This window comes from Nanorana parkeri, unplaced genomic scaffold, assembly GCF_000935625.1.
Source record: "Nanorana parkeri isolate BGI_ZX_2015 unplaced genomic scaffold, ASM93562v1 scaffold382, whole genome shotgun sequence".
Classification (NCBI taxonomy): Eukaryota; Metazoa; Chordata; class Amphibia; order Anura; family Dicroglossidae; genus Nanorana; species Nanorana parkeri.
Genome location: NW_017306650.1, coordinates 67,006 through 91,410, shown reverse-complemented (window position 1 = coordinate 91,410; position 24,405 = coordinate 67,006). Strand labels below are relative to the sequence as shown.

Genomic DNA, 24,405 nt, shown 5'->3' with positions numbered 1-24,405 from the left:
GGAGATGTGAACAATCTAGGCCAAAATAGCGGATTTGGAAAAATCCTCCAATTCAGCTCACTTTCCAGTTCAGCTATGTTGTCCTAGATTGGTCACTTCTCCTGCCTTCTCCAAACTCTTCACCCTTTTGTGAATAACCCTGTTAGTTTTGTAACACGGGAGAATCATCATCGGTCAGCTTTTTTCCCCCTCAGTGTTCCATTGGGGAGATTGTCCTTCACATCCTTTCTGATATCCACAACAGAAAGTGTGAGAGAATCTTCGAAAGTGAAGGAAAACCCTGGTGTTCAGCAGGGTCACCAGTACATGTGACCCCATTGGAAAATTTCCCATCTGCTCCTGTTCTAATGACAAGACAATATTTGGGATTTTCTTTCACTCTCAGTGAGAATGATGACTGGAAAAATAGGAGGACATGAATCTCCTTAATGGGGATACAGGCAGCAATAAAAACCTGACAGGCGTTGTAATGCCTCTCCACTCTATCCAATACTAAAAAACAAAGTTTTGGCTTTAGTTGCACTTGTCAGATATTAGCGGTTAGTTTTAGGTTTTAAGAGTTGGGTTATGGTTTAGGCTTCAGATTTAAAGTAAGGAGCTAGGTTAGGGATTACGGTTAGGGTGAGGGCAAAGATGAACTAATGCCAGATAAGAAAATCAACACTATTTACTCCAGTTATGTATTTATAAAAAATAAATAAAAATAAATTGGTGGTAAAGCGACAGCATCTGAGCTCCAGCAAAGTGCAAACAGCATTGGGCATACATCCTAAGATTTGGTATTTTCCCTAGTGCCATCCTATGCTCTGAGAATAGCTCCATGGGTATCTGACCTTTACAATTTTGGGCAATATGCAAGTACTGGTGTGCGCCCTTTGCGGTCTTCGTTTGTGCTTTGTAACATTAGTCTGTGAAAAGGGGCCTGGTTGGCACAGGGATTCAGAAAGCAACATTCACTCCCATATATTTCTGGGCAAAAAAAAAAAGAGAAATAAAACATTTTGCACATCTCTGCAATACATGCACATTTCCTCATGTTTTAGCCCTTTAAATAATGCAACAAGAAAATGCCTATTCTTCTACAAGAAATCCAGTGTGCCCCAATCCTCCTGTATCAGGAGACAGGTGCCACCGCTTCACTGACAACCCAAGTAGTGTCGTCAGCCCTGCCCAGTTCTCCCTTCTGAACATTTCTCCTCTCCTCAGCTTCATAACATAAGGGGTAAGCATTCTATAGTCCAGCAGAGGAGAACTCTGCCAGGGCTGGTAACACTACTGCTTGGGATTTCAATGCAGCAGAGAGTTGTCAGCCCACTACAGGCAGTTAAAGCATACTGGCAGGATGAACTGGTATTTTTCTATCCTTGTAGTTTTTTTTAATGACACACAATATTGGGAAATATGTATTGCAGGGATGTGCTGACTATTTTTTTTTAAATATATTTATTTATTATAACTAGAATAAAAGTTCAAAGAATCAACATCTCTTTGACAGGTTAAATAACAAGAGTAATGAAATAGTGATTAAATAGAAGAACAACACATCGTCAAATTGTACAAAGGGTGCAGCCCATAGAACATTGAATTAGATAAAATAAGCAATATAAGCCCAATTGAATATGAAATAAAAGATCACAGTATTATATTGCATACAATTGAGCCCAGCCGGGCAGGGTATAACTATGTACCGGTGAAACTCGAATAATTAGAATATCGTGCAAAAGTTAATTTATTTCACTAATGCAACTTAAAAGGTGAAACTAATATGAGATAGACTCATTACATGCAAAGCAAGATAGTTCAAGCCGTGATTTGTCATAATTGTGATGCTTATGGCTTACAGCTCATGAAAACCCCAAATCCACAATCTCAGAAAATGAGAATATTGTGAAAAGGTGCAATATTCTAGGCTCAAAGTGTCCCACTCTAATCAGCTCATTAAGCCATAACACCTGTTAAGGGTTCCTGAGCCTTTAACCTCCCTGGCGGTATTCCCGAGTCTGGCTCGGGGTGAATTTTCAATGCTCTGTGGTACGGATCAGGCTGCGCCCCCAGAATTCCCATTTACGGGACCATTTTTTTAAATTATTATATTATCTCTTGTCTCTTGATCTCATTATCTATGTCTCTTTAAGAACATGTAAAGTTCAAATAGAAGATGAAGCTTCTAAGATAAGGAAATTATGAGCTTTGTGCATTTCTTCCAGATCTGTACAGTAGCTTCCTGTGATAAAGACCAGTCACTGCTGTTCTCTTTCCTTGTGTAGAGTAACTGGTCTTGCACCTGCCCCTCCTGTAGTTTTCTGCAGGCAGCTTGTAGTGGGTGGACCTGCTAGGTCAGAGTGTAACTTTAAACTGCCCAAATGAATGCTCAGAGTGTAACTTTAAACTGCCCAAATGAATGCACATAGTGTGTATTTACTTTGAGATTCAGCAGAATTTAATCATGACAAAATGATAACCTGTTTTCCCAGCAAGAATTTTATTGAACTATTACCTTTTACATTGTTTGTTGCACTCGTACAATTCCATTTTCATACTTTTCAATTCTTCTCTGAATTTTTGTTCTTTTTCAGCCATTTTGCGGTGGCTTTCCGCTAGTTTTTCTTCTGCAATCCTAAGAAAGTGCCATCATAACAATTATTTTATCATACAATATACTAAGTATATATTACATTTTATACATTATTTCAACATATTTTTACTTTTTATCAAACTACACCTTTAAAAATGTGTTGAACACCTGGCTGACATATGTTAGTGTGTGTGCTTGAATCCAGTGCAATACCCATTTCACGGTCAATCATTTTTTTTCACACATACGCTGTAAGCAGCTGAGCAGTACCGATTACGGAGATCTAGGCTCTGCTTAATGTGTTAAGCCTTTGTAAGAGGCAGGATGTAGTTTCACATTAGACGTGAATTCCCCTGGTGAAAACAGGAAGTTACAATCTGTCTTAAAGTGGACATGAACTTAAATGTGAAGATTTGTTTGTTATAGGGGACATCTAGAAATGTTTATTGTGCCCCAGGTTTGACATCCTCCTGAAAAACAGCAATGCATGTCCTACACATCAATCCTGGGTCCATGGACAATCATCTATCCCAAACCGCAGGTAATTGTACAATGTATGATTACATGCCGACATTCACCCTTGCCATTAATCAGAATGATTACAGCTGCCGCATCTGAACGAGGACATCCATAAGTTCTTACGGCAGAAATCCCTGAATGCAGCATAAGTCCCTGTGTGAATGGGACCTAAAATTGATCTCAAAATCAAGCGGTGTACACCTGAAAGCAAGCTGCATTTCACTACCATTACAACACCAAAGCCTGTTGATACAGGTCCCTATGATGGTGCCATCTGTGTGACAAAGTGTGGATAATGAAATACTATAGTACCGAGATGTTGTATGCAACGCCCTCCTCTCAAACAGCCCACAAGACACAAATTATTTTTATTTTGATAACATAAGAATACAATACTGTTACCTGAGAGCTTTTTCCTGAGCTTGTAATTCTGCTTCTGAACTGACAATTTGTTCCTCTAGCTCAGGGATTCTGGAGGAAGGATTTCCAAGGGATGATTCATAAAAGCGAACCTAAAAACATAAATAATATGTCTAAACTTCCAAAAACCAAGTAGATGCAAAGCAATAAAATCTTTTCTTAAACATCTGCTATGCCGATACAAATCCTAAACTAAGGCAGCACAGTGGTGTAGTGGTCTGCCTTGTAGCACTGGGTGGTCCCTGGTTTGAATTCTGGACGGGTCATTATCTGCAAGGAGTTTGCATGTTCTCCCTGTGCTTGCATGGGTTTCCTCCGGGTACTCCGGTTTCCTCCCACTCCCCGAAGACATGCGGGTAGGTTAATTGGCGTAAATTGTCAGCGCTATATAAATACCAATAATAAATAAGTAAAAGACAGATCAGAAAACCGCCGCCATCACTGCTTATTCCCTTGCTGCTCAGTGTAGCAAAGGCATACATCCCATGAACGTGGAAACTGACTTTAGGGCACTGGTTCACAAAACTGAACACAATGCAAATGGAGAACTTAATGGACCCCTTAGGAGGTAAAACTAATTAATGCAAACATGATTCTAATGGAAACAATGTGCCCAGACCACAGGGTACTTGACCGAGACCAGAAATTATTAATTGTCCAGAGCAAAGTGCACATTCTAACCTTAGGTAGGCAATCAAGGGAAGAATCCAGAATTCAAAACAAATTCCAGTGGAGATACCACAACCATCCTGCAGCTCTCATTAAAAAATGGTCTTGGAATTCCACCAGAAAGTACCTTTGTATGCAACGCTCTGTGCTCATGGGTATCACTGTGCCGATCCCAGCATCCCAGACTGCTTTCAGCTATAACTCCTGCTAGGTTGAAGGGTCCATCTCAACTGGATGACCGGGAACAAACTCTGGGCCACAGATAAGCAGGTTTAATATTTTCCTTTGTTAGTGTTTTTTATATTATACTTATATATTAGAATACATGTGAAACTCAAATAATTAGAATATCGTGCAAAGTTCATTTATTTCACTAATGCAACTTAAAAGGTGAAACTAATATATGAGATAGACTCATTACATGCAAAGCAAGATAATTCAAGCCGTGATTTATCATAATTGTGATGATTATGGCTTACAGCTCATGAAAACCCCAAGAACCCCAAATCCACAACCTCAAAAAAGTAGATTATTACATGCAATCAATAAAACAAGGATTGTACATGGAACAATATCGGACCTCTGAAAAGTACAAGCATGCATATGTACTCAGTACTTGGTTTGGGCCCCTTTTGCAGCACTTACTGCAATTACTTTTGCACGATATTCTAACTATTCGAGTTTCACCTGTATAATATTACTAAACTACCTGTTGCACACTCTGCCTTGTTGTTGTTTTTAGTACCCAAGACCCTCCAATATAACAATTCCAGGATGTCATTTCAAAACCTCCCACAGAAAGACCATCCTTTTAGTGCACTTGAATGAAACGATAGTGTCTTCAGAAAACAGTTAAACATTAGGCACTAAGGGCACCCATAAGTGCAAAATGGCGCTTTAAAAAACCCCATAACCACATAAAAAATGAAAAAGTTATCAAGGATTACACATAAAAGCAAGTAACCTTCGATTTGGATTTTGTGAGTTCCAGCTGCATGGATTTGATCTTGTTCACCAGAGAGTGGTTTTGTGAGGTCAAAGAAGCATTTTGTTCCTGAAGAACATGCACTTTCTCTCTCAATGTTCTGTTTTCCTGTTGAGAGCTCCTTACTGATCTCACCTGCAATGGAAAGGCCTATGATAAATGATGAAACATAAAGATGGTCAGACTGGTCTATTAAATGTAAAAATTATAACTGGATAGGATTACTATAGGTAGCGTATCGACTGCACTGTTCAACTTCCAGTACTTTTCGATTTACCGGCTACATGTTTACAAGCTTAATCTTCCACTTTTTTGGTACTGGATTAAATCTAGAGATTTTTAGATTATACAACAAAGGGTGCTCTAACTGACTCAAGTCAAATACTCCATCTTTCAACTAACAAATGCTGAGGTTTAAAGAAGGCTGAAGGTGAGCCCTAGGGTATATAACCCATCCAATGCCAGGCATGCTCCAGCTGTAGCAGGCACTGCAAAAATGAGGCCAATGGAAAAGAATAGAGGGAAAGAACCAAAGAGCAGGTAGCAGCCTAACAAAAAACCACACAGTTCTGATCACTGCCCTAACTGAAGAATGAGAAGCCTGCGTATATCTGAACAATGGTTTGGTGAATCCACCTACAACTGACAGGACTGAGCAGGCTCATCATACAATGAAAGTGACAGGGATTTCCACACTGGGATACTCATGGTGCCAAGTGCTGGGAGTTCAGGATCCCATGTTCCTGCAGACAGCCAGGAGTGTCCCAGCAATTCTTTATCCTCTGGAAGCAGGGGCAGAACTGCTGGTAAGAGCAGAAAGCCGCAACCCTATGTGCATACAGCATCTTTGAGGGGCAGAGAATGTGCAGCCTTGGAAGCTTGTATGCAAACCAAAATCATGACAGCCGTAGCGTAGAACAGCCTTTCTCAACTAGGGTGCTGTGATACCCAAGGGTGCCTTCTGCGTTCCTCTGGGGTGCCTTGAAATTCTCATACAGGATCATGCTTTCCACTGGCCTAGAGGACTCTTGCAACAGAGAGGACTCTGAATCAGCCATTTCAGGTAAAAACCATGCTCAAGGTGGATAAAGAAACAAGGTCAGTGCTTGCAGTGCATTGACATGGCTCTGTCTTTGGAAAGCGCATTCACAGTGACAAGCAGACCAACAGGTAGAAACAAATAACCCAGTACACAGAACTGTTGCAGAGAATTCTTCAAGCAATTTAGGAAAAGCCTACATTCGATGACTAACTGCAGAGATTCTCAAGGACTGGAAAAGTCTGGTGTGAATCATCCAGCAACTACTTGATTGAAGAATTGCACTTTATTTTCCAAACAACAGCGCTGGAAGAGGAAGGTGTCCACACTCCTAAGGACATTAGCTAAAACTGGAGCATGCCTGGTATGGGAGGGGTGATATACCTTATGCCAGGGGTAGCCAAACTCCGGCCCTCCAGCTGTGGTGAAACTACAAATTCCATGATACATTTTCTTCGGGAGTCATGTCTGTGGCAGTGAGAATCTTGCAATGCCTCATGGGATTTGTAGTTCCACCACAGCTGGAGGGCTGGAGTTTGGCTACCCCTGCCTTAGGCCCTGTTACAGTCATTTGCACTAGTGTCCATCCTCCAGTAGGTGACACTATAGAACCCATGGTCAAATTTACAGTTACCGTGTCCCTCAATGGATTGTAATGATCAAATATTGTAGCTGTAATTACATTTATAATTACATAATATAATCCAGTAATGAGAAGCAGGGGTGAGCTGGATAGGTCTCTGATGCAGTTAAAAACCTGACAGGCTCCTGAGCAGAGCAGAGGCTGCCTAAATACAGTTCCACGATTCTGGTCGCGAACTGAATTGTCCGCGAACTGAATCAAACTGTGATCAGATCGCAATCTCGACTAGAGGAAGCCACGACCATGCGTCAGAGCACGGAAGACGGCTGCGGTTGTGTTCGCCATCCGATGCGGAGTTCCCAAACGGAAGACAAATTTTGCCAAACTTCCTGCTCGCGAACCGAATTGTTCACGAACAGAAGCTTTCATGAACCGAGGTACCACTGTACTTTATATGCCAACTGATTTGTCACATTAACCTGTAATAATAAATGCCTATCATACAAGCAAACTTTAGTTTTTGTGTAAATCCACTTTACTGGTCCACTGGTCATAAAAGTATGGGTAAGGTCCCAAAAAACAATAGACTAAAGCTAGATTTTTTTTTTTTTAAATGGCCCAAGTGCTGTGTGATCTTCCATTCCTGTCTTACAAATATGTATGTCTAGTGTTCACCACAGTCCTCTTATCACCAGTGACAGAAACGCAGATCTTCTTATCACTTTCCCAATATTAGCAAGAACCAACTTGCCCTAACTTTTACATCCAACTCGAAAAATATGTACACCAAACTGCAGGAAAAGAACTGTTTCCGCTATGGACGAAAAACGTATTCACCTGGTTTGGCCGGAATAGCATTCTCAAAATGAATGTCCTGCCTCGCCTGCTCTACCTCCTTCAGACTTTACCGGTACACATTCCGACTGGCTTTCTGAGGAAGGTGAGAGTAGAATTTGGCAAGTTCCTCTGGGCACAGAAGGGCCACCGTCTTAGCCAACTGCTCATATCTAGGCCCAAACACATGGGGTATGGGGTTCCCTGATCCCTTGGACTATCACAAGGCGGTCCATATGGCTAGGATACTAGATTGGTGCCAGGGGGGAGAGGAAAAACAGCGGATCCTAATGAAGCAGTCCTGTACCACAATTCCTCTGGGGGGCCTACCCTGGACAGACAGGAAGCATACGAGCCACCTTCGGGCTCATCCACTCATTGGCTCTATGCTGGCTATCAGTAAAGCAGATAAGACTGGCTGTAGGGCAGATAGGTATCCTTCCCTGATGACCCCAGTGTTGGGGCACCCAGACCTGCCCGTCTCACCCTATGACAAGGAGATCAACCGAGTAATAAAGTCAGGCAGCTTCAGGATCTACCACTTCCGGGCTGGTACGGGTCTATTACCTATTAAAGATATTCAAGCATGCTCCGACCCTCCCATGACCTTTTGGAAAGCACTCCAGGTGCGCCATTTCCTCACCCAACTGGTTAGAGGTCCACGGGAGCTGCCTCCCCTGACCCCTTTCAAGGAAATCTGTTTGAGGGAGGGTCCTACCCGCCATGGCCTGTCAGAAGCCTACAAGCTGCTGGGTGACCCGCCTGATCTACCCCTCCCGGTGAATATCTCTAAGTGGGAACGAGATCTGGGAATCACCTTTACTCCGCCCCAAGTTGATAGGATATTTCAGATGACGCATAAGGCCTCTATATCCAGCAGTTCAAAATTCTCTCCAGATGGTACAGAGTCCCAACAACCTTGCATAGAATGTTCCCACAGTGCTCATCACTCTGCTGGCGTTGCCAGACACAAGAAGGTACGCTATTGCATGTATTCTGGTCCTGCCCTTTGCTCAGGGTTTTCTGGGATAAGGTGGCAGAGGTCTGCAACACATTGACAGGGGTTGTTTTGGGGTCCGACCCAGCTGAATATCTCCTACACCTGGCACCCATGCCCTTACGCCGCTATAGGAAGTCCCTCTTAGTGCACTTACTCAGTGCGGCGAAGGTGTGTATCCCCCTTTACTGGAAGCACACGGCTGCGCCACCAATCTCACTGTGGCTAGCAAAGGTCGGAGAGATCCACAGAATGGAGGATCTCCTGGCCTCCGCTAGCCACAGAGTGACACAGTTTAATCGCACCTGGTTTTACTGGATGGATTTCACTACCACCCAGGAATATGCCGCCCTACTAGGGGAGATGTAAAGACTGACACGGGGGGCGGCTGACCTATTTGGGGTGGAGATGTGGACATGCGGGGCCTCATCCACGTGCAGTAAGCCCGCGGATAGGAGATAAACAGGAGAATGATAGGAACTGCGGTGAAGCGATCAAGATCCGATGGAGACTCGTGAGACAACGTCTGTCTCCCCTTCTATACTACTTTTTCGCCTCTCTTTCTTCTTAGTCTTTTCTCTTCTTCTCCCCCCCTCTCCCTACCTTTTCAACTCTATCCACCTCAATTGCTCATTAATATGTATATGGTATCTGTTTAACGCTAAAAGAGAAGATATGGTTTACCACGGACAAATTGTACAGGCTAATGTCTGAGCCAGATTGTGGTTGTACTACAAGATGTATACCCTATGATACATAGATGTTATAGTGGATTTCCTTGACCTATTTTCTAGTACACATGTGCTAATGCTATTTTCTTACTGTTTTGTTACAAAAATATCATAAAACCTATAAATAAAGAATTTATTTAAAAAAAAAAAAAAGAACTGTTTCTCTCTCTGTAGAGAATAATTTTGTGACAATCACAGAAATTCCAATATGTGGGTACAAGTGATAACTAACAATACCATTACTTACCATTACATGCAAGGATGCTCATGTCCTTCCATGTTATCACAAACATCTGAACTGATTATGCCACTGAAGATAAATATTGCCTATGGATGGCTGCTAAAGTAGCACAGCAGACACCACTAGTGTTCATCTTAACTTTGGAAAATATGAGCCAAGCAGCCAAATGAGACCCCCTTACCAACAGCCTTTTCCTCCATGAAACTGGTCATCTGAGGGAATCTGCTGAGGTTTGAGAGCACCCATAGACATCCTAATCAAGTACCAATTGCTTTGTTTGGCCCGTCCCGGACCCTATGCCCGCAGCTGCTGGCCGCCAAAGGGTGCGGGGGCAGGGAGATGGTGCCGTCAGATGAGCTGCGGAAGGGATTGTGGCAAGCAGTGATGAGGTCACCACCGCTGCGACCCGTCCTGTTGGCAACCGGGATCGGAGTGAAACCGTGAGTGAGGGAAGCTGGGACGGGGCTGGCTGTAAATCTATTGCTATAGTGTACTGGACGTGTGTACTGTATATGTAGTACATATATACAGCACACAGCTCCACTACACTACAGCAATAGATGTACAATTATCCTCTGCTAACATGAATAGGTTAAATCATGATCCATAGTACAGAACATGTAGTTGTACTATGGATCATTTAAAGTCACCTGTCCCTTTAAAAGAAAAAGTATCGGTAATTGGTATCAGCAAGTACATGAGGCGAAGTACTTGTACTTGGGCCTGAAAAAGGGGCATCGGGACATCCCTACTAAATATGTACAATTGGAGATAATGGTTAAAAGAAAAAAAAATTTATTCCCTGAAATACTTATAAGAAAACGGTCTAAAGTTGGTGCGACAAATTGATATACCTGACAGAAAAATGTACATGAGCTTGTCGCTTAACGTCATGTGGGGTGGGGGCAGCACTAAGGCTGGTGGGTCCATACTGGACACTCCATCTTTTATACCCATTTACACCCCAGGCTGCACAGTGTCATTGGTTGCTAGTACACTGTCGGCTGCAAAGCAGCTGCAGAGCAACCAATGACAATGTGCAGCCCACAGCTCCCTAGCAACCTATAACCCTGTTCTCCCAATAGTGCCCTAGCAACCAAAGACGCAGTGCTCCAGACAGCGTCTGAGCAACTAGTAACAGGTTGGGGGGGGGGGCATTTTGAGGATGTCACATGCAAACATGCCTTGCGCTTTATCATACCACAGACCTACGCCGAGCAATCTGCCCTGTCTCTGACAAACAACTTAGAGTAGCTCTTAAGGTGCCCATACACCTTACAACTATCACACGACTTTCGTTGTGCGATGGTTGTAAGGTGATTAAAAGTTTATACGACCCGCCCATCTTGGACAGGCAGATTGTACTTGCGATCGTTGCAAGTCCTCCCCGCTAAGGGGAGGGCTTGCAGATGATTGCAATGCTGAGCAAGCACTGTGTGCTTCTCGGGCCGTGCGGCTTTCGTCTTGCGATTACGCTACCAACCGGGTTTTCTCGCATGCTCGTTATCCGAAAATCGTGCGACCGTACAGTAAATGCGATCGCACGCTGCCCATCAACCTTATAATTATTGAACGATCGCTGGATCACCCGCGATTATCGTACGATAATCGCCACTTGTATGGGCACCTTTAATTTCCTTATCTACGAGCTAGCAGTAGTTCTTTGTGAATTTGTTGCAGCCGCAGCAATGCATGGTGAATGTGGTGCAAATAAGAACACATAACATAAATTAAACTATCACAAGGCTTTCATGAATTAGGCATAGGAGTTTTTAAAGGGGCCATACCAGCAGAAAAGTGTTGCAAATGCTATATTGAAATCAGGTTTGACTCGAAAGAATTTTCAGTTCCGCAGGATGTTCACAGCTCACATATAAGCGTTTCTCACCTTATTTTGAGCATTCCTTAGGGAATCCCTTTCACTTAAATCCATTGTGTTCTTTTGCTTGGAAACAAAGTCCCTCGGCTGGCAATGACTGGGCTGTTGGAGATCTTCTAGAGTCAGGCCCAGGGGAGCTCTGTGCAAGGAGTGCTCGCTTCTGCTGTCACAGATACAAATGACAGATGGTATAACATGGTAAGAGTACAGAAAATGAAATAGAAAATGCTGGAGCACATACTGTACATTACACATATAATTGGAAAAACCTATTAACTTCATGTAGAAGTCTTGGCACATTCACAATTAAGACAACTGCAAGATATTTTAGATGTAATATGCCATCGTCCTCTCACTGTGGGTGGGAATTAAAAATGTCAGTTCCATATAAACCCAGAAATCCTAATAACAGAGGTTACATGTAAAATGAAGCAAAGGACTTATAATAGAGTTGAATTTCAAGCAGATTAAAAAAACCTGAATTTATACAATTACATATACAACAAAATATTTTTATATAAAACTAGCATAAAATGTCTGCGTCTATCTAGATATCATCCTTCTGTAATAACAAGCACAGCACTGCTCACACTAGCAGGGGAGGCAAAACTATATGCCAATAAGTTCTGTATAACAGAGCTGTCACTCAACAGACATATGAGCATACTTACATGAGGAGAGAACATTGAAATGACCTTACTAGTGTGCTGCTTCTGTTTTCACTCAAATACAAGTTGGGTACATTGAAGTCACCAACCTGGATGTGATGGCTGACAGGGGTACCTGGATCACATGACTAATCAGACCTAGTACACGTTTTCTGGTAGGTGTAATAATTCCCTATGCATGCATTTAAGCTGTATTCTTAGCAATAAGTCTAGAGTTCAGCTTTAAATTTGAACACTGACTTTAAGTTCTGGATTGAATTAGAGAACAGAAGTTCAAACTTCTTTTCAGAAGATTCTTTTTTTTAACCTTTTTTGTTAAACAGAACTCTAGTCTGCAGCAATCTAGATTTGTATAAATCTCTCATGCATGATCTGCAGCTTTCTTCCCTTTTTTAAATATGTATCTAAAGTTTTTGTCCTTCAAATGAAAAAAAAAAAAAGTCACATCCTTGTTCTTTTCATCTTGTTCTGCATTCACCTGTGGGAGGAATCAGGTGAAACCAGCACATCACTACAGTAATGCCCACTCAATGGTGACTGACATTTAGCAGACATCATGCCTAGCTAAATGAATACAGTAAACTCTCAGTTATCCAGTATTCAACTAACCAGAAAAAAAATCCTCTGTGTACTCACTGTTCTGCTGATTTGTGGCATGTATTATCCTGGAAATGATCGTGTGCCTATTTGTCTTAATTCGTTTTAAGTGTGTCTATTTGACTTTATTTTCTTTTGATTACAGTACTGCATTTCAATATTAATATGAAAGCAATACAGAGTCTATGGTATAGTATAGTATGGGGTATGCAATTAGTTAGACCGGTTTTTAATAGCAACTCTTAAGCAACCAGAAACTACATTTATCCGGATTCTACCAATCCCCTGTGGATGTCGGATAACGGGGAGTTTACTATACATAGCTTTGCTTAAATGAACAGTAGAATATGGTTGTGTGTTGCAAGTGTCTGCAATTAAAATCACACTGCACAGAATATGACATTAGTCTGAGCCCTTCCATACTGCTCAATGCTCATGTATAATTGGATAATGCAGCACAAGTGATCGCCTTATACAATAAGGAACACAGCAAGTCTCTTCTACTCACTAAGAAAAAGCACTGCATTGAAACATACAGAGCAAAACAACAACTCACAGTACACTGTTAGCTGCCGTTCCTAATTAGCATTCAATGTACAGAGGGGGCAGGCTCTGCAGTAACTCGTCACCCAGATGAAACACTCCCTGTCTGTGGGAGCTGTGCTCCTGATAGGTCGGTGTGCCGTCATTGTATTAAGTGTTTAAAAAAAAAAAAGAAACACTCCCTATGGAAGTTGTTTGCACCACATGGGACTCAGTAGCTGTAAATGATACCCCTGCTAAAGCCCAGGGAGTGTGTCACAGTTTTAAAAAATCAGTGGGCCCTAAGGGAGACTGGCCATCTACAGACAGAAAGTATGCATGCTGAAATATCTTTTTAAACATTCAGAAGCACACAGTGGGGAGGAGAAGGTGAGAAAATTAGAGAGCAACAAAATATTTTCCCAAAGGGTAAGGCAGAAGTAGATTATTATTATTATAATACAAGATTTAGAAAACAGATACAGTATAACAGCTTGTGCAGTGCCTTACAAAATAAAGATAAGCAGTACAGTTATAAAACATTTCAAGACAAGGGGGATAGGTGAGCCCTGCTCATGAGAGCTTACAATCTAAAGGGAAAGTGATACAAAAGGTAGTAAGTGTATGGGGATGAGTTGTGTCAGAAAGTAACATCAATTGTTAGGCAGCGACGGGATAGACTTGCGGAATAGATGAGGAGTTTTTGTGGACTGCTTAAAGGCAGACAGGAGAAAGAGATAGCTAGACAAGTTGAGGTAGTGAATTCCAGAGAATGGGGTTTGTTGATGAGGGAGCTAGAGAGCAGGAGGTCAGTGGAGGAGCGAAGGGGATGGTTTGGGTTATATTTTAAGATGAGATGCACGATGTAGCTTGGGGCAGAGTTGTGGATGGTTTTGTACATTGTTGTTAGTATTTTGAATTGTATTTTTTGGGCAGTCAGAAGCCAGTGGAGGGATTGGCAGAGGGGTTGCGTACACCGAGTGGCTGGCAAGGTGAATGAGACGGAAACAAAGCTTGAATTCTTCTATAATGCTCCATCTGTAGCAGTGTACTTCTTTACAGAATCATTTGCATTCAAGTGTACCTTTGGTTAAAAAGAATCCTATTTTTTTTTTTATAAAGTAGAGAACAGTTAGAATCTCAACCTAGAGCTGTGTTTGGAAGAGTACCCCACTGCTTCCAGGATGAGTACTGAAGTGAACATTTTCTAATGAGATATTAATAATAAAAAATCTGACAAGACTCTACCTGTCTGCCATTCTAACCAAGAAAGAACATTTAAAGCGGTAGCAACCACCAGCATAAACATGTCAGTAGTGGGTCCCCAGAAGGTGTTTCCCATAACGTACCAGTATGCACAGCATATTAGCACATTATGGGTGACTTACCTTACAGGCGATCTCCTCCAGCGCTGCAAAGTCAGTGCTCTCTTCCTCCGCTGGCGCTGTCATCTTTACCAATCTTCTTCCGGGTTTAGCTCCTTTGGCCTCTTGATTGCCGGAATGATGTAACTACTGCGTATGCGCATGGAAATTACTTCACTTTGGCAAAGGGTAACCTTGCCAAGCTGCAGCTCAGTGCACACAAATTTTGAAGGGCAGGAAGGGAGTATTTATGCAAGAAGAGATATACAGGGTGACGGGTCTCTTCCGTCATAAAAACCCTGTCAGTGAATTTTAAAACGTAACTATCAAAAAATAGATAGATAGATAGATAGATAGATAGATAGATAGATAGATAGATAGATAGATAGATAGATAGATAGATAGATAGATAGATAGATACTTTAATGAGAAAGCATACCCGGAGAGGTGACCTTCCAAGCTCCATAAGTTTTTCTCTGTTTGCACTCGATGGCTTTTTACTGCCTTGACACTTTCCTCTAATAAACCTCGGTCTTCACACGGTGAGGTATTAGATTCCATTTCACTGGGGATCTCTCTACAAAACAATCTAATATCAGCACACTATAAAGCAGAATTTATAAGAACATGAGGAAAAAAACCAAATAAAAGATGGCACACAGAAAACAACCTAAGAGAAATCCCCTTTATATTGTTTCTATACAACCAGGAGTATGGCTATGTTCACATCACATACATGCTTTTAATTAAATCTAATTTGCATGCATTGTAAAGGGCCTTATTCAAGATCATGCACACACTTTCGAAAGCATACCAACAAAATCTATCTGCAATGTACTACTCCCATTAAAATGGTTGGGAAATGTGAAAATGCTTCCTACTTCATGTTATGACTGTCATTTAAAGTGGACTTTACTTTTAATATGTGATTGGAATATTAGGAATGGGTTAATTCAGCGTCTCAGGAGGCTTTGTGGGGTCTGACCAGGGTTGTACGTGGTCTGACTAGACCTGCGTGCGGGTCTGACCAGGGCTGTGCGTGGTCTGACTAGAGCTGCGTGCGGGTCTCACCAGGGCTGCATGCGGGCCTTACAGCAGCCGCTTGTACAAACCCTTGCAGTGGGGCTGACTCCAAGCTGCAAGGATTAAATACTATTTTTGGCCTAGGAGTGCAAATAAAGAAAATGTACTTACTTGATCCTCACTCCTGCCTGCCTGCTAGACCAGTCTCCTGCAGCCTCTCTGCCACTGGTTCCAGCAGTCTAAGGACCACTGACATCATCAGGTCTCATGCAGCTCCATTGACTTGCATTAGACGTGAGGACACCGAAGGAGAACACTGTAGCATACCTGTAATTGCATTGCATTGTATTGTATACCTGTAATTGCATTGTATTGTATACCTGTAATTGCATTGTGCTTAAAGCAGATTTTACAGCCAAAGGTTACAAAATGAATAGCCCATTAAAAGAAAAAACAACGTGTCCAGCATTTGCTGCAATATTCAGCGAGTTCCCAGATTTGATGGACAGCATCATTCAACCCACTTCCTTTCACCTCAGGTCATCATGAAGCTTCAGATCTGTATAAAGCTGGCCATAGACCTTACAAGCATCGCAAGACTTTTGTCTTGCGATGGTTGTAAGGTAATTAAAAAAACGTACGATCTGCCCATCTTGGACAGGCAGATTGTACTTGCAGTCATTGACTGCAATGCTGAACAGGCAGTGTGCGCTTGCGCTGACCGGCCTGTGCGGCATTTATCTTACGTGCAGGCCACAAACCCGCCGACTATCGTACGATTCTCGCCGGGTTTTCGAACATGCTCGTAAGACAAAAGACGTGCGACCGTACAGTAGAAACGGTCGCACGCCTTCCATACACCTTGCGATTATCGTACGATAATCGCAAGGTGTATGGGCACCTTTAGGCTTCATGCACACAGGCACAGTGGGCCGAACACATATAGGTTCGGTGTATTTTCACACCCAGGCCATTTCATGTGGCCCTCGCACCTCTCCTGCAGCTTTACATTTTAAACTGAAGCCAGCACTGTAAACAGAAAGGATGCCGAGGCCCAGCAGCATACCTATGAATCGGGGTGCTTGTTTAGAGCACGGTCAGCAAAACTTCCCCTTCCTGTGGATCCACGCCGCCCGCACCTGCCAAGACCAACCGGGACCCCTTGTGGGACTGCACAGCCCTCCTAATACCCCGCACAGCCCAGCATAGACCGCACACAGCCACCTGAGGGTCCGCATGGCCCACCATAGAACCGCACAGCCACCGTGCGTGGCCACACGGCCCACCATAGAACCTGCATAGCCACCTGAGAGTCTACACAGTCCACCATAGAACCTGCACAGCCACCTGAGATTCCACACTATTACACTAATTGCCATTATTTTTCCTAGACTTCTACTTTCAGAGCTAGTTATTAAATTATTACCAAAACCAGTCAAATTTGAATGCAGAGGAAATGATTAAATATGAGAGAAAATACATTTATATAGTCTTACAGATACATACAGCCCTTTGAGGAGAGCAACCATAATGTGGCCCACTATGAAAATGAGGAGAGAGAAGGTCTACTAAACAGGTACAACCCTGAAAGATCCCGGGGTGCTGTGTCATGCTAATCATACAAAGGCAGACCATAGGAGCAGGGGTGTAGTACTGTAATACTGCAGAGAGCAGATTCCCTGCCCCCACAAGGAGACCTGGCACATGTATTGCATGTGTCACCTGCACAGAATGTCCCAGCAGCTGTGTGGTCACATTCATTTAAAATGTAACACACTTCACTGTCGTGCAGGTCCCCAGCCATAGTCCTAGAACTGCAATGAGGTGATAAAAGGAACATTGTAACTGCTATACTAACAAGTGTGGTGACCACCTCCCCCTGATCCGATTCTGCACGGTGCACCCCACTACGATCACCAACCCCCCGACTCACCATGACGATCTCCATTCAACCCCAGCACAACACGAGCCCCAACTTCCACAACACAGCCTAGCCCCGCCCCTTACGTCATCACCAGTCCTGCCGCTCCACCCAAACTGACAGCCCGTGCTCTACCTCACTGATTGGAGGGAACTAGTGACGTCACCTTGCCGCCTAGTTCTATTCAGCCAGTTACAGGAATATCCGTTACTCGCGGGGTGGGGCGACGCTTTACGGTCCCTATAGCGACTAGACTTTCGACCAACTTTATTGACAAACAAGAAAAGTTTACAATAAAAAAAGCATAGCTGATTGTTGCTAGCTGGTCATCAGAAAAGTGCTTCTGCTTTTGAGTGACCCACATATGATTTGTTTTTTATTCCCAAAGAGAATGAAGAGTCATATTCTACCCACCTACGTTACTTTAAAAAAATACTGCAAACTTTTATTTAGGAGAAAATGAGGAAGCGTAAGAACCAGCATAAATCAGGTTCTTTTGCTGCTGTTGTCCCCACTGGGGAGACTGTAGCTCACTTCCTGTCACGGGTGTCACCAGTAACAGAGAAAGTGAAGTAAAGAAACCTGTTCAAGAGTCGCAGACAGCATATATTCAGAATTCTGTGTTATCTCAGAAGACTGACATCTCAGAATTTGGGATAATATATCAGAATTATTAATGTTTCTTTTTTTCCCCCTTGACCTCAGTATTCATTAAAAAGTTGCAATGTGCTTTCAACACACTGTAATTCATGTTAAAAAAGTTGGTTGCAGCTAGGGTTGCCACCTTTTCTTCAAGTGAAACCCGAACACTCAAGCGACGTGCAGACATTTTTTGGGGAGAATGAGTGGTGGCTTATTCATAGGTAAATAGCGCTGCCCATTTATATGTTAATATCACAGTTGAGACTATTTTCTTTGGGGGGCCAGTAGCCCCTGTCTTAATTTTGGTTGCCCCTGTCTGCCTGACATCTTGTGTCCGGGTTTCTGCTGCCTTGAAACCTGGACACAGCATTCAAAACCTGAACTACTGGGGAGACTGTAGCTCACTTCCTGTCACGGGTGTCACCAGTAACAGAGAAAGTGAAGTAAAGAAACCTGTTCAAGAGTCGCAGACAGCATATATTCAGAATTCTGTGTTATCTCAGAAGACTGACATCTCAGAATTTGGGATAATATATCAGAATTATTAATGTTTCTTTTTTTCCCCCTTGACCTCAGTATTCATTAAAAAGTTGCAATGTGCTTTCAACACACTGTAATTCATGTTAAAAAAGTTGGTTGCAGCTAGGGTTGCCACCTTTTCTTCAAGTGAAACCCGAACACTCAAGCGACGTGCAGACATTTTTTGGGGAGAATGAGTGGTGGCTTATTCATAGGTAAATAGCGCTGCCCATTTATATGTTAATATCACAGTTGAGACTATTTTCTTTGGGGGGCCAGTAGCCCCTGTCTTAATTTTGGTTGCCCCTGTCTGCCTGACATCTTGTGTCCGGGTTTCTGCTGCCTTGAAACCTGGACACAGCATTCAAAACCTGAACTGTCCGGGTGAATCCTGGACAGGTGGCAACCCTAGTTGCAGCACATTGCACGAAAGGCCTCATTCACCCCAGGCGTTTATGTGTGGTTGCAGAGTCCTGCTGCAAGGATGCAGATGCAGGAATCACAGGTGGATCTGGACAGCTGAAGCCATTCAAGCTGATTGCGTACAGGGTCATCACATACAAGTTTTGTGTGAATGAGGCCTAAAATGTTGTACTGGATTGTAGAGTATCGATAACGCAAGCAGCTCCTATCCCAGGGGGCACCAGTCATCAGCGCAGGAGGTAAAGGGGAATCTCCCTGATGGGGATGCAGACAGCATTAAACCCTTGATAGAGGATCTAACCCTTCCCCATTCTGTTCAAACCCAAAAAAAGGTTTGGGGTCAACGTCTTCTTTAACCATTTCAGGGCCACAGTAAATGGATAGAGTCGCCTGATCACTTGTATGGAGCTTCAGAAATTGCCCCTCCTCCACCAGCAACTATGCCAGGCTCCGCTGCCTCCCGCGTGGGCCTGATACCATCGCAGTGGGTGTAAGTGGCTGGATTGGAGGGAGGTCAGCACACTTCCAGTGGCTGATCTCCCCTCCACAACAATGATTTTGTCACTTCTGGTTTCAGGCTACTATTTCACCGGCTGCTGTGGCCAGAGAAGAAGCTGGTGAAGGTCCAGGTAGAGGTTGTGGTAGGTGGCAAACAAGAGAATAGTCAGGTGCAGGCAGAAGGTCATGGCGGGGGGCAGACAAGAGAGTAGTCTGGTCCAGGCAGAAGTTGTGGCAGAGGGCAGGCAAGACAGTAGTCATGGGCAGGCAAGAGAGTAGCCAGGTTCAGGCGGAGGTTGCGGCAGGCTGCAGGCAAGAGAGTAGTCTGGTCCAAGCAGAGGTCGTGGCAGGGAGCAGGCAAGAGAGTAGTCAGGGCCAGGCAAAGGTCGTGGCAGGGGCAGGCAAGAGAGTAGTCTGGTCCAAGCAGAGGTTGTGGCAGGGGGCAGGCAAGAGAGTAGTCAGGTCCAAGCAAAGGTTGTGGCAGGGAGCAGGCAAGAGAGTAGTCAGGGCCAGGCAAAGGTCGTGGCAGGGGCAGGCAAGAGAGTAGTCAGGTCCAAGCAGGGGGCAGGCAAGAGAGTAGTCAGGTCCAGACAGAGAGCAGGAAAGAGAGTAGTTAGGTCCAGGCAGAGGTTGTGGCAGGGGGCAGGAAAGAGAGTAGTTAGGTCCAGGCAGAGGTTGTGACAGGGGGCAGGCAAGAGAGTAGTCAGGCCGAGGCAGAGGTCATGGCAGGGGGCAGGGAAGTGTAGTCAGGTCCAAGCAAAGGTCGTGGCAGGGGGCAGGCAAGAAAGTAGTCAGGTCCAGGCAGAGTTTGTGGCAGGGGGCAGGCAAGAGAGTAGTCAGGACCAGGCAGAAGTCATGGCAAGTCAGCAACAGGCAGGCAAGGAGAAGAGTACTGAGATCTATCCACTTTGGCAGCAGGCAGGGCATGGCCAGCCAATAGGCTGTGAGATGGCATGCACATGGTTGTGACACAAGGCAGATGAGCAGGACAGGCCATGCCCCTGGCTGTGCATTCAGAGACAGGGATAAAGGAACAAAGGGGTATGGTTATATAGGAGGGACATTCCCTTTAAAATAAGTGAAAGTTGGGACCTACACACCACTGGGTATTCAAAATGATCACAGTTCCAACCTATTGACTAACATACACATTGCTAGACGAGCAGCTTCTATTCCATTAGTAACTAACCCCCATTCTTGCAGATCACATGCAGTAAGTGCCAAGTCTATGGGCAGCTTCATACAGGAACGAGTTTTTCTTCTTCCACATATCACACAGACAGACAACACCGTCCGAACCCCCGGCACAGTATTGTTTACTAGGAGCAGCGCTGTAATTGGATCTCCCCCATAGAACGACAATTTGCGCTAAGCCCCGCCCCCGTCTCTGGTCGCAGCAAGGGACAACGCTGATTGGCTGCAGACATGTCTTCCGGACACACCCACTACTGGGAGAGGAGTTCCAGCACATGCTCGCTCCCCCCTCTGTGTGTCACAGTCCAGGCACAGCACTCCCGGGATCTAGCTACGGTCACCCGGCTGGCATGGGGAAAGAAGCACTGTTAGCCCTGCTGGTGACATCTCTGACTGTGCAGCGCTGCCTGACCTTCTCCCAGGCTGTGGATGGCGACTTCACCTTCACCCTGCCTGCTGGCCAGAGGGAGTGCTTCTTCCAGCCTATGAAGAAGGATGCTACGCTGGAAATAGAGTACCAGGTAACCGCAGCTGGCTCCAGTGGTTGCCTTTTGGGCAGATCGCAGTGATTTTTCGGTAGTCTAGGGTCACCCATACACTACATCCTTATCAGTATCACAGTATGTGCACAGTGACACAGCTAAAGACTACAAGACCTGTGCAGAGTATTGTTATTGTTGGAGTTTAGGTGAGATCTGAATCTCATGGTGTGTAGGACTGTACAATCGGTGATGATGAAGTTGTGGGCACTGTCAGTGCAGGGTGAGAGGTGTCCCCATGTAGGTATAGTTCTGTTAGCTCTGATGACTCATGTTTCCTGGTCGGGCAGACTTTCTGATCTGGTTAAACAACTCATATTTCAGAAAAAGTTTGTGGCTGACCAATGAGGTGCTGCAACATCATGGTTACATGACACCGGAAGAAGCTGAATTCCTGCCATCAGATGGCATTTGATTTCTGTAGAGCCAACAGAAGGACTGTAAGGATCACACTGGGACCTTATGGCTGAATGCTGATCTTTACTCCCCTGCCATATGTTCTTTGCTGTGTTTATATGGTGTAAACACATTACAGAATGCTTAAAGCAGACCTTCACCCTAAAATTACAGTGTGCTGCAATGTAACCCACCTCTCTTCCCTTTTTAAAGTACAACTGAAGCCAAAACATGGCGGCCCCATCCTGCCCCGATTTATCGCAAGGGTAAATCAGCAGTAATTAACAGAAAAGCACCTGGACGGATTGCGGTAATCAACCACGCGTATTTGCGTCTGCGCAGTGTAAATCGTACGGGAACGCCACCAACCTTGCCAAAGTCATACAATCGACCAAAGTTTTCAAACCTGCTGGAAAGACAAAAGTCGTACGATTGTACAGTATTTGCGGTTGTACACTGCCCATCAACCTTATGAATTTCAGACGAAAACCCATTTGCTTACGAAAATTGGCTGATATTCGTAAGGTGTATGGGCAGCTTTAGAGAGAGTTATAACCCGTCAGCTTTTTTGCCAGCAGTGTCATCAGAACTAGTGTCCCCATTGGAAGATTTCCCATCTACTTCTTGTTTTGGTGACAACTGAAAATTTGGGATTTTCTTTCATTGGTTAATGACCACCAAAGACAAATAGAAAGAGAGAGAGAGAAGATTTCCCTAATGGAGACACAGGCAGCAATACAAACCTGACAGGTCTTCTAATCCCTCTCCACTCTCTCCAAAACTAGAAAAAGTTTCAGCTTCAGTTGCTATAACTTTAATAAAACATTTTTGTATTTACCTTTTTATTCGTGGCCCCATTTCTGGTGTTTCGGCAGCTGAAGAACCAGTAAGAGAAAGCCGGCTCCGAGTGATGGCAACAAGCGGGTTTGGCGGCGAAGGACAGGACCTGCAGGATAACATAACGCTGGATCTGTTGGGTTTGTAGGCATGTGATTGCAGCATAGGAAGAGCAGCAAAGATAAGGGGGGTCATTTGGGAGGGTGAAGATCCTATGTGAAGTAGTATTAACCCCTTCATGACTGAGGCCCTTTTTTCCATTTTTGCACCCATGTTATATTCCACATTTTAGGCGTGAAAATGACGTAAAACCCCCCAACATTATCAATAAACCCTTCTTAGAAAACATTTTCAATTACAATGTCTTTATTAAGGTGCCCATACACTGCATGGTTCTCGTACGAGAATCGCGGGAAATCCCGCAATCGTACGAGAATCGTGCAGTGTGAATGAAGATGTGCGACCGTTGTCTAAGGAGCGCGCTAGAAAACCAGCCGAAAATCGATTTATCGCACGGTAATTCCCGCGATATTGCGGCAATTTACCGCGCGATATCGCTCTCCAATGCTTCTCAATGGGGCAAAGGGTCCTGCTGTCTCGGGTAGTGTGTCACTACAGCAGGACCCTTTTTGGAGCGGATCAAGCTTGCTCAATGCAAGCATTTGCGCGATATCGCGCAAAATGCTAGTCGCCCGACAATCGCGCGATTTGCGAACCGCTCAATGTGAACGGGGCCTTAGGGTAACGGGAGGACACAAACTAGCGTCCTCCCGTCACCCTAGGCTCAGTATACCGCGAGCTGTAGCTCGTGGTATACTGAGATGCTGAAGCGGATCTCGACAATTGTGCCAGGATCCGCCCAGCTGCGTGACTGGCCGGCGGAGGGGGGAATCCAGCCCCTCTCCTGTCACGGCAGAGAGCCGTGACAGGATCGAGAAGTGAGCGAACGCCTGTATGTGTTCGCTCACCTCCCGATCTACTGAGCCGACCTGTGACAGTCTCATTGTCACAGGTCGGCTAGAACTATGAGGTGAGTGAAAATCACTCACCTCATAGTTCTCCTTTAATTAGAAAAGGACTGCGGGCAAATAAAATGTTAACCTTTGCAGTCAGGCTACACCCACACGACAAGGGTTAAATGCTCGTTATGTCTAGGGAGCTAAAATAACAGGTATACTCACTCAAACCGCGATCTCGGCTGGCTCCTAGACCAGTCCCTTCCACCTATCTGCTTCCCCACACCAACAATGGACTGTGCCTTGGCGTCCTGTACACTAGAGCTGAACCGACTCTGGCTACAAATCCTATGGACATAAAAACGTTGCAGCTGGGGCTCCCAGGGTCCTCGAATACTGGCCCGTTTTACACTGTATACCTATATGTCTGTATCTGCGCTGGACTCTAGGCTGGTCTGCCACTTAAAAGAATAAAGGGTTTTATTTCTGGAGCTGCACCTTTCATTTCCTGTTGATGTAGAAAAACCACTCCTGTCCTTGCTTTGGACCCCTTCACACAGTAACATGGCAAGGTCACCCTGTACTTCCCTCGTTCCTCTGTTTACATTGTCATGGCCGTGTTTGTCCATTTTGAAATAACAGGGATTGCCATTATACTGTGATTTGATAGTTCCTAATCTTTCACCGGTGGCATTGCTACAGATGTCTGGCACTGTTGTCTGTCAGTAGTTATAGAAGGGGTGGGGGTTCAATGACGGTTCTAGGTCTTATGGGATCGTCAGGTAAACTTTTGTACTTAAAGTATTAAAATCGATATTGTAAAAAGATATATAT

The 24,405-nt window shown here is 44.2% G+C and overlaps 2 protein-coding genes across 2 annotated transcripts in view; one reads left to right on the top strand and one right to left on the bottom strand.

Moving 5' to 3' along the window:
* Positions 1-17,613, bottom strand: part of CCDC18 (coiled-coil domain containing 18) — a 62,314-nt gene extending 44,701 nt beyond the window's left edge. Inside the window, exons 1-6 of the mRNA XM_018559206.1 lie at positions 17,580-17,613; positions 15,063-15,200; positions 11,482-11,635; positions 5,148-5,318; positions 3,497-3,606; positions 2,498-2,617 (exon numbers count right to left, since the gene is read on the bottom strand). Coding sequence (XP_018414708.1) covers positions 2,498-2,617; positions 3,497-3,606; positions 5,148-5,318; positions 11,482-11,635; positions 15,063-15,184 — 677 coding nt within the window. The 5' untranslated portion in view covers positions 15,185-15,200; positions 17,580-17,613. The remainder of the gene's footprint in view (positions 1-2,497; positions 2,618-3,496; positions 3,607-5,147; positions 5,319-11,481; positions 11,636-15,062; positions 15,201-17,579) is intronic.
* A 3,478-nt stretch (positions 17,614-21,091) lies between these two features.
* Positions 21,092-24,405, top strand: part of TMED5 (transmembrane p24 trafficking protein 5) — a 15,451-nt gene continuing 12,137 nt past the window's right edge. Inside the window, exon 1 of the mRNA XM_018559211.1 lies at positions 21,092-21,364. Within this exon, the coding sequence (XP_018414713.1) occupies positions 21,119-21,364 (246 nt within the window). The 5' untranslated portion in view covers positions 21,092-21,118. The remainder of the gene's footprint in view (positions 21,365-24,405) is intronic.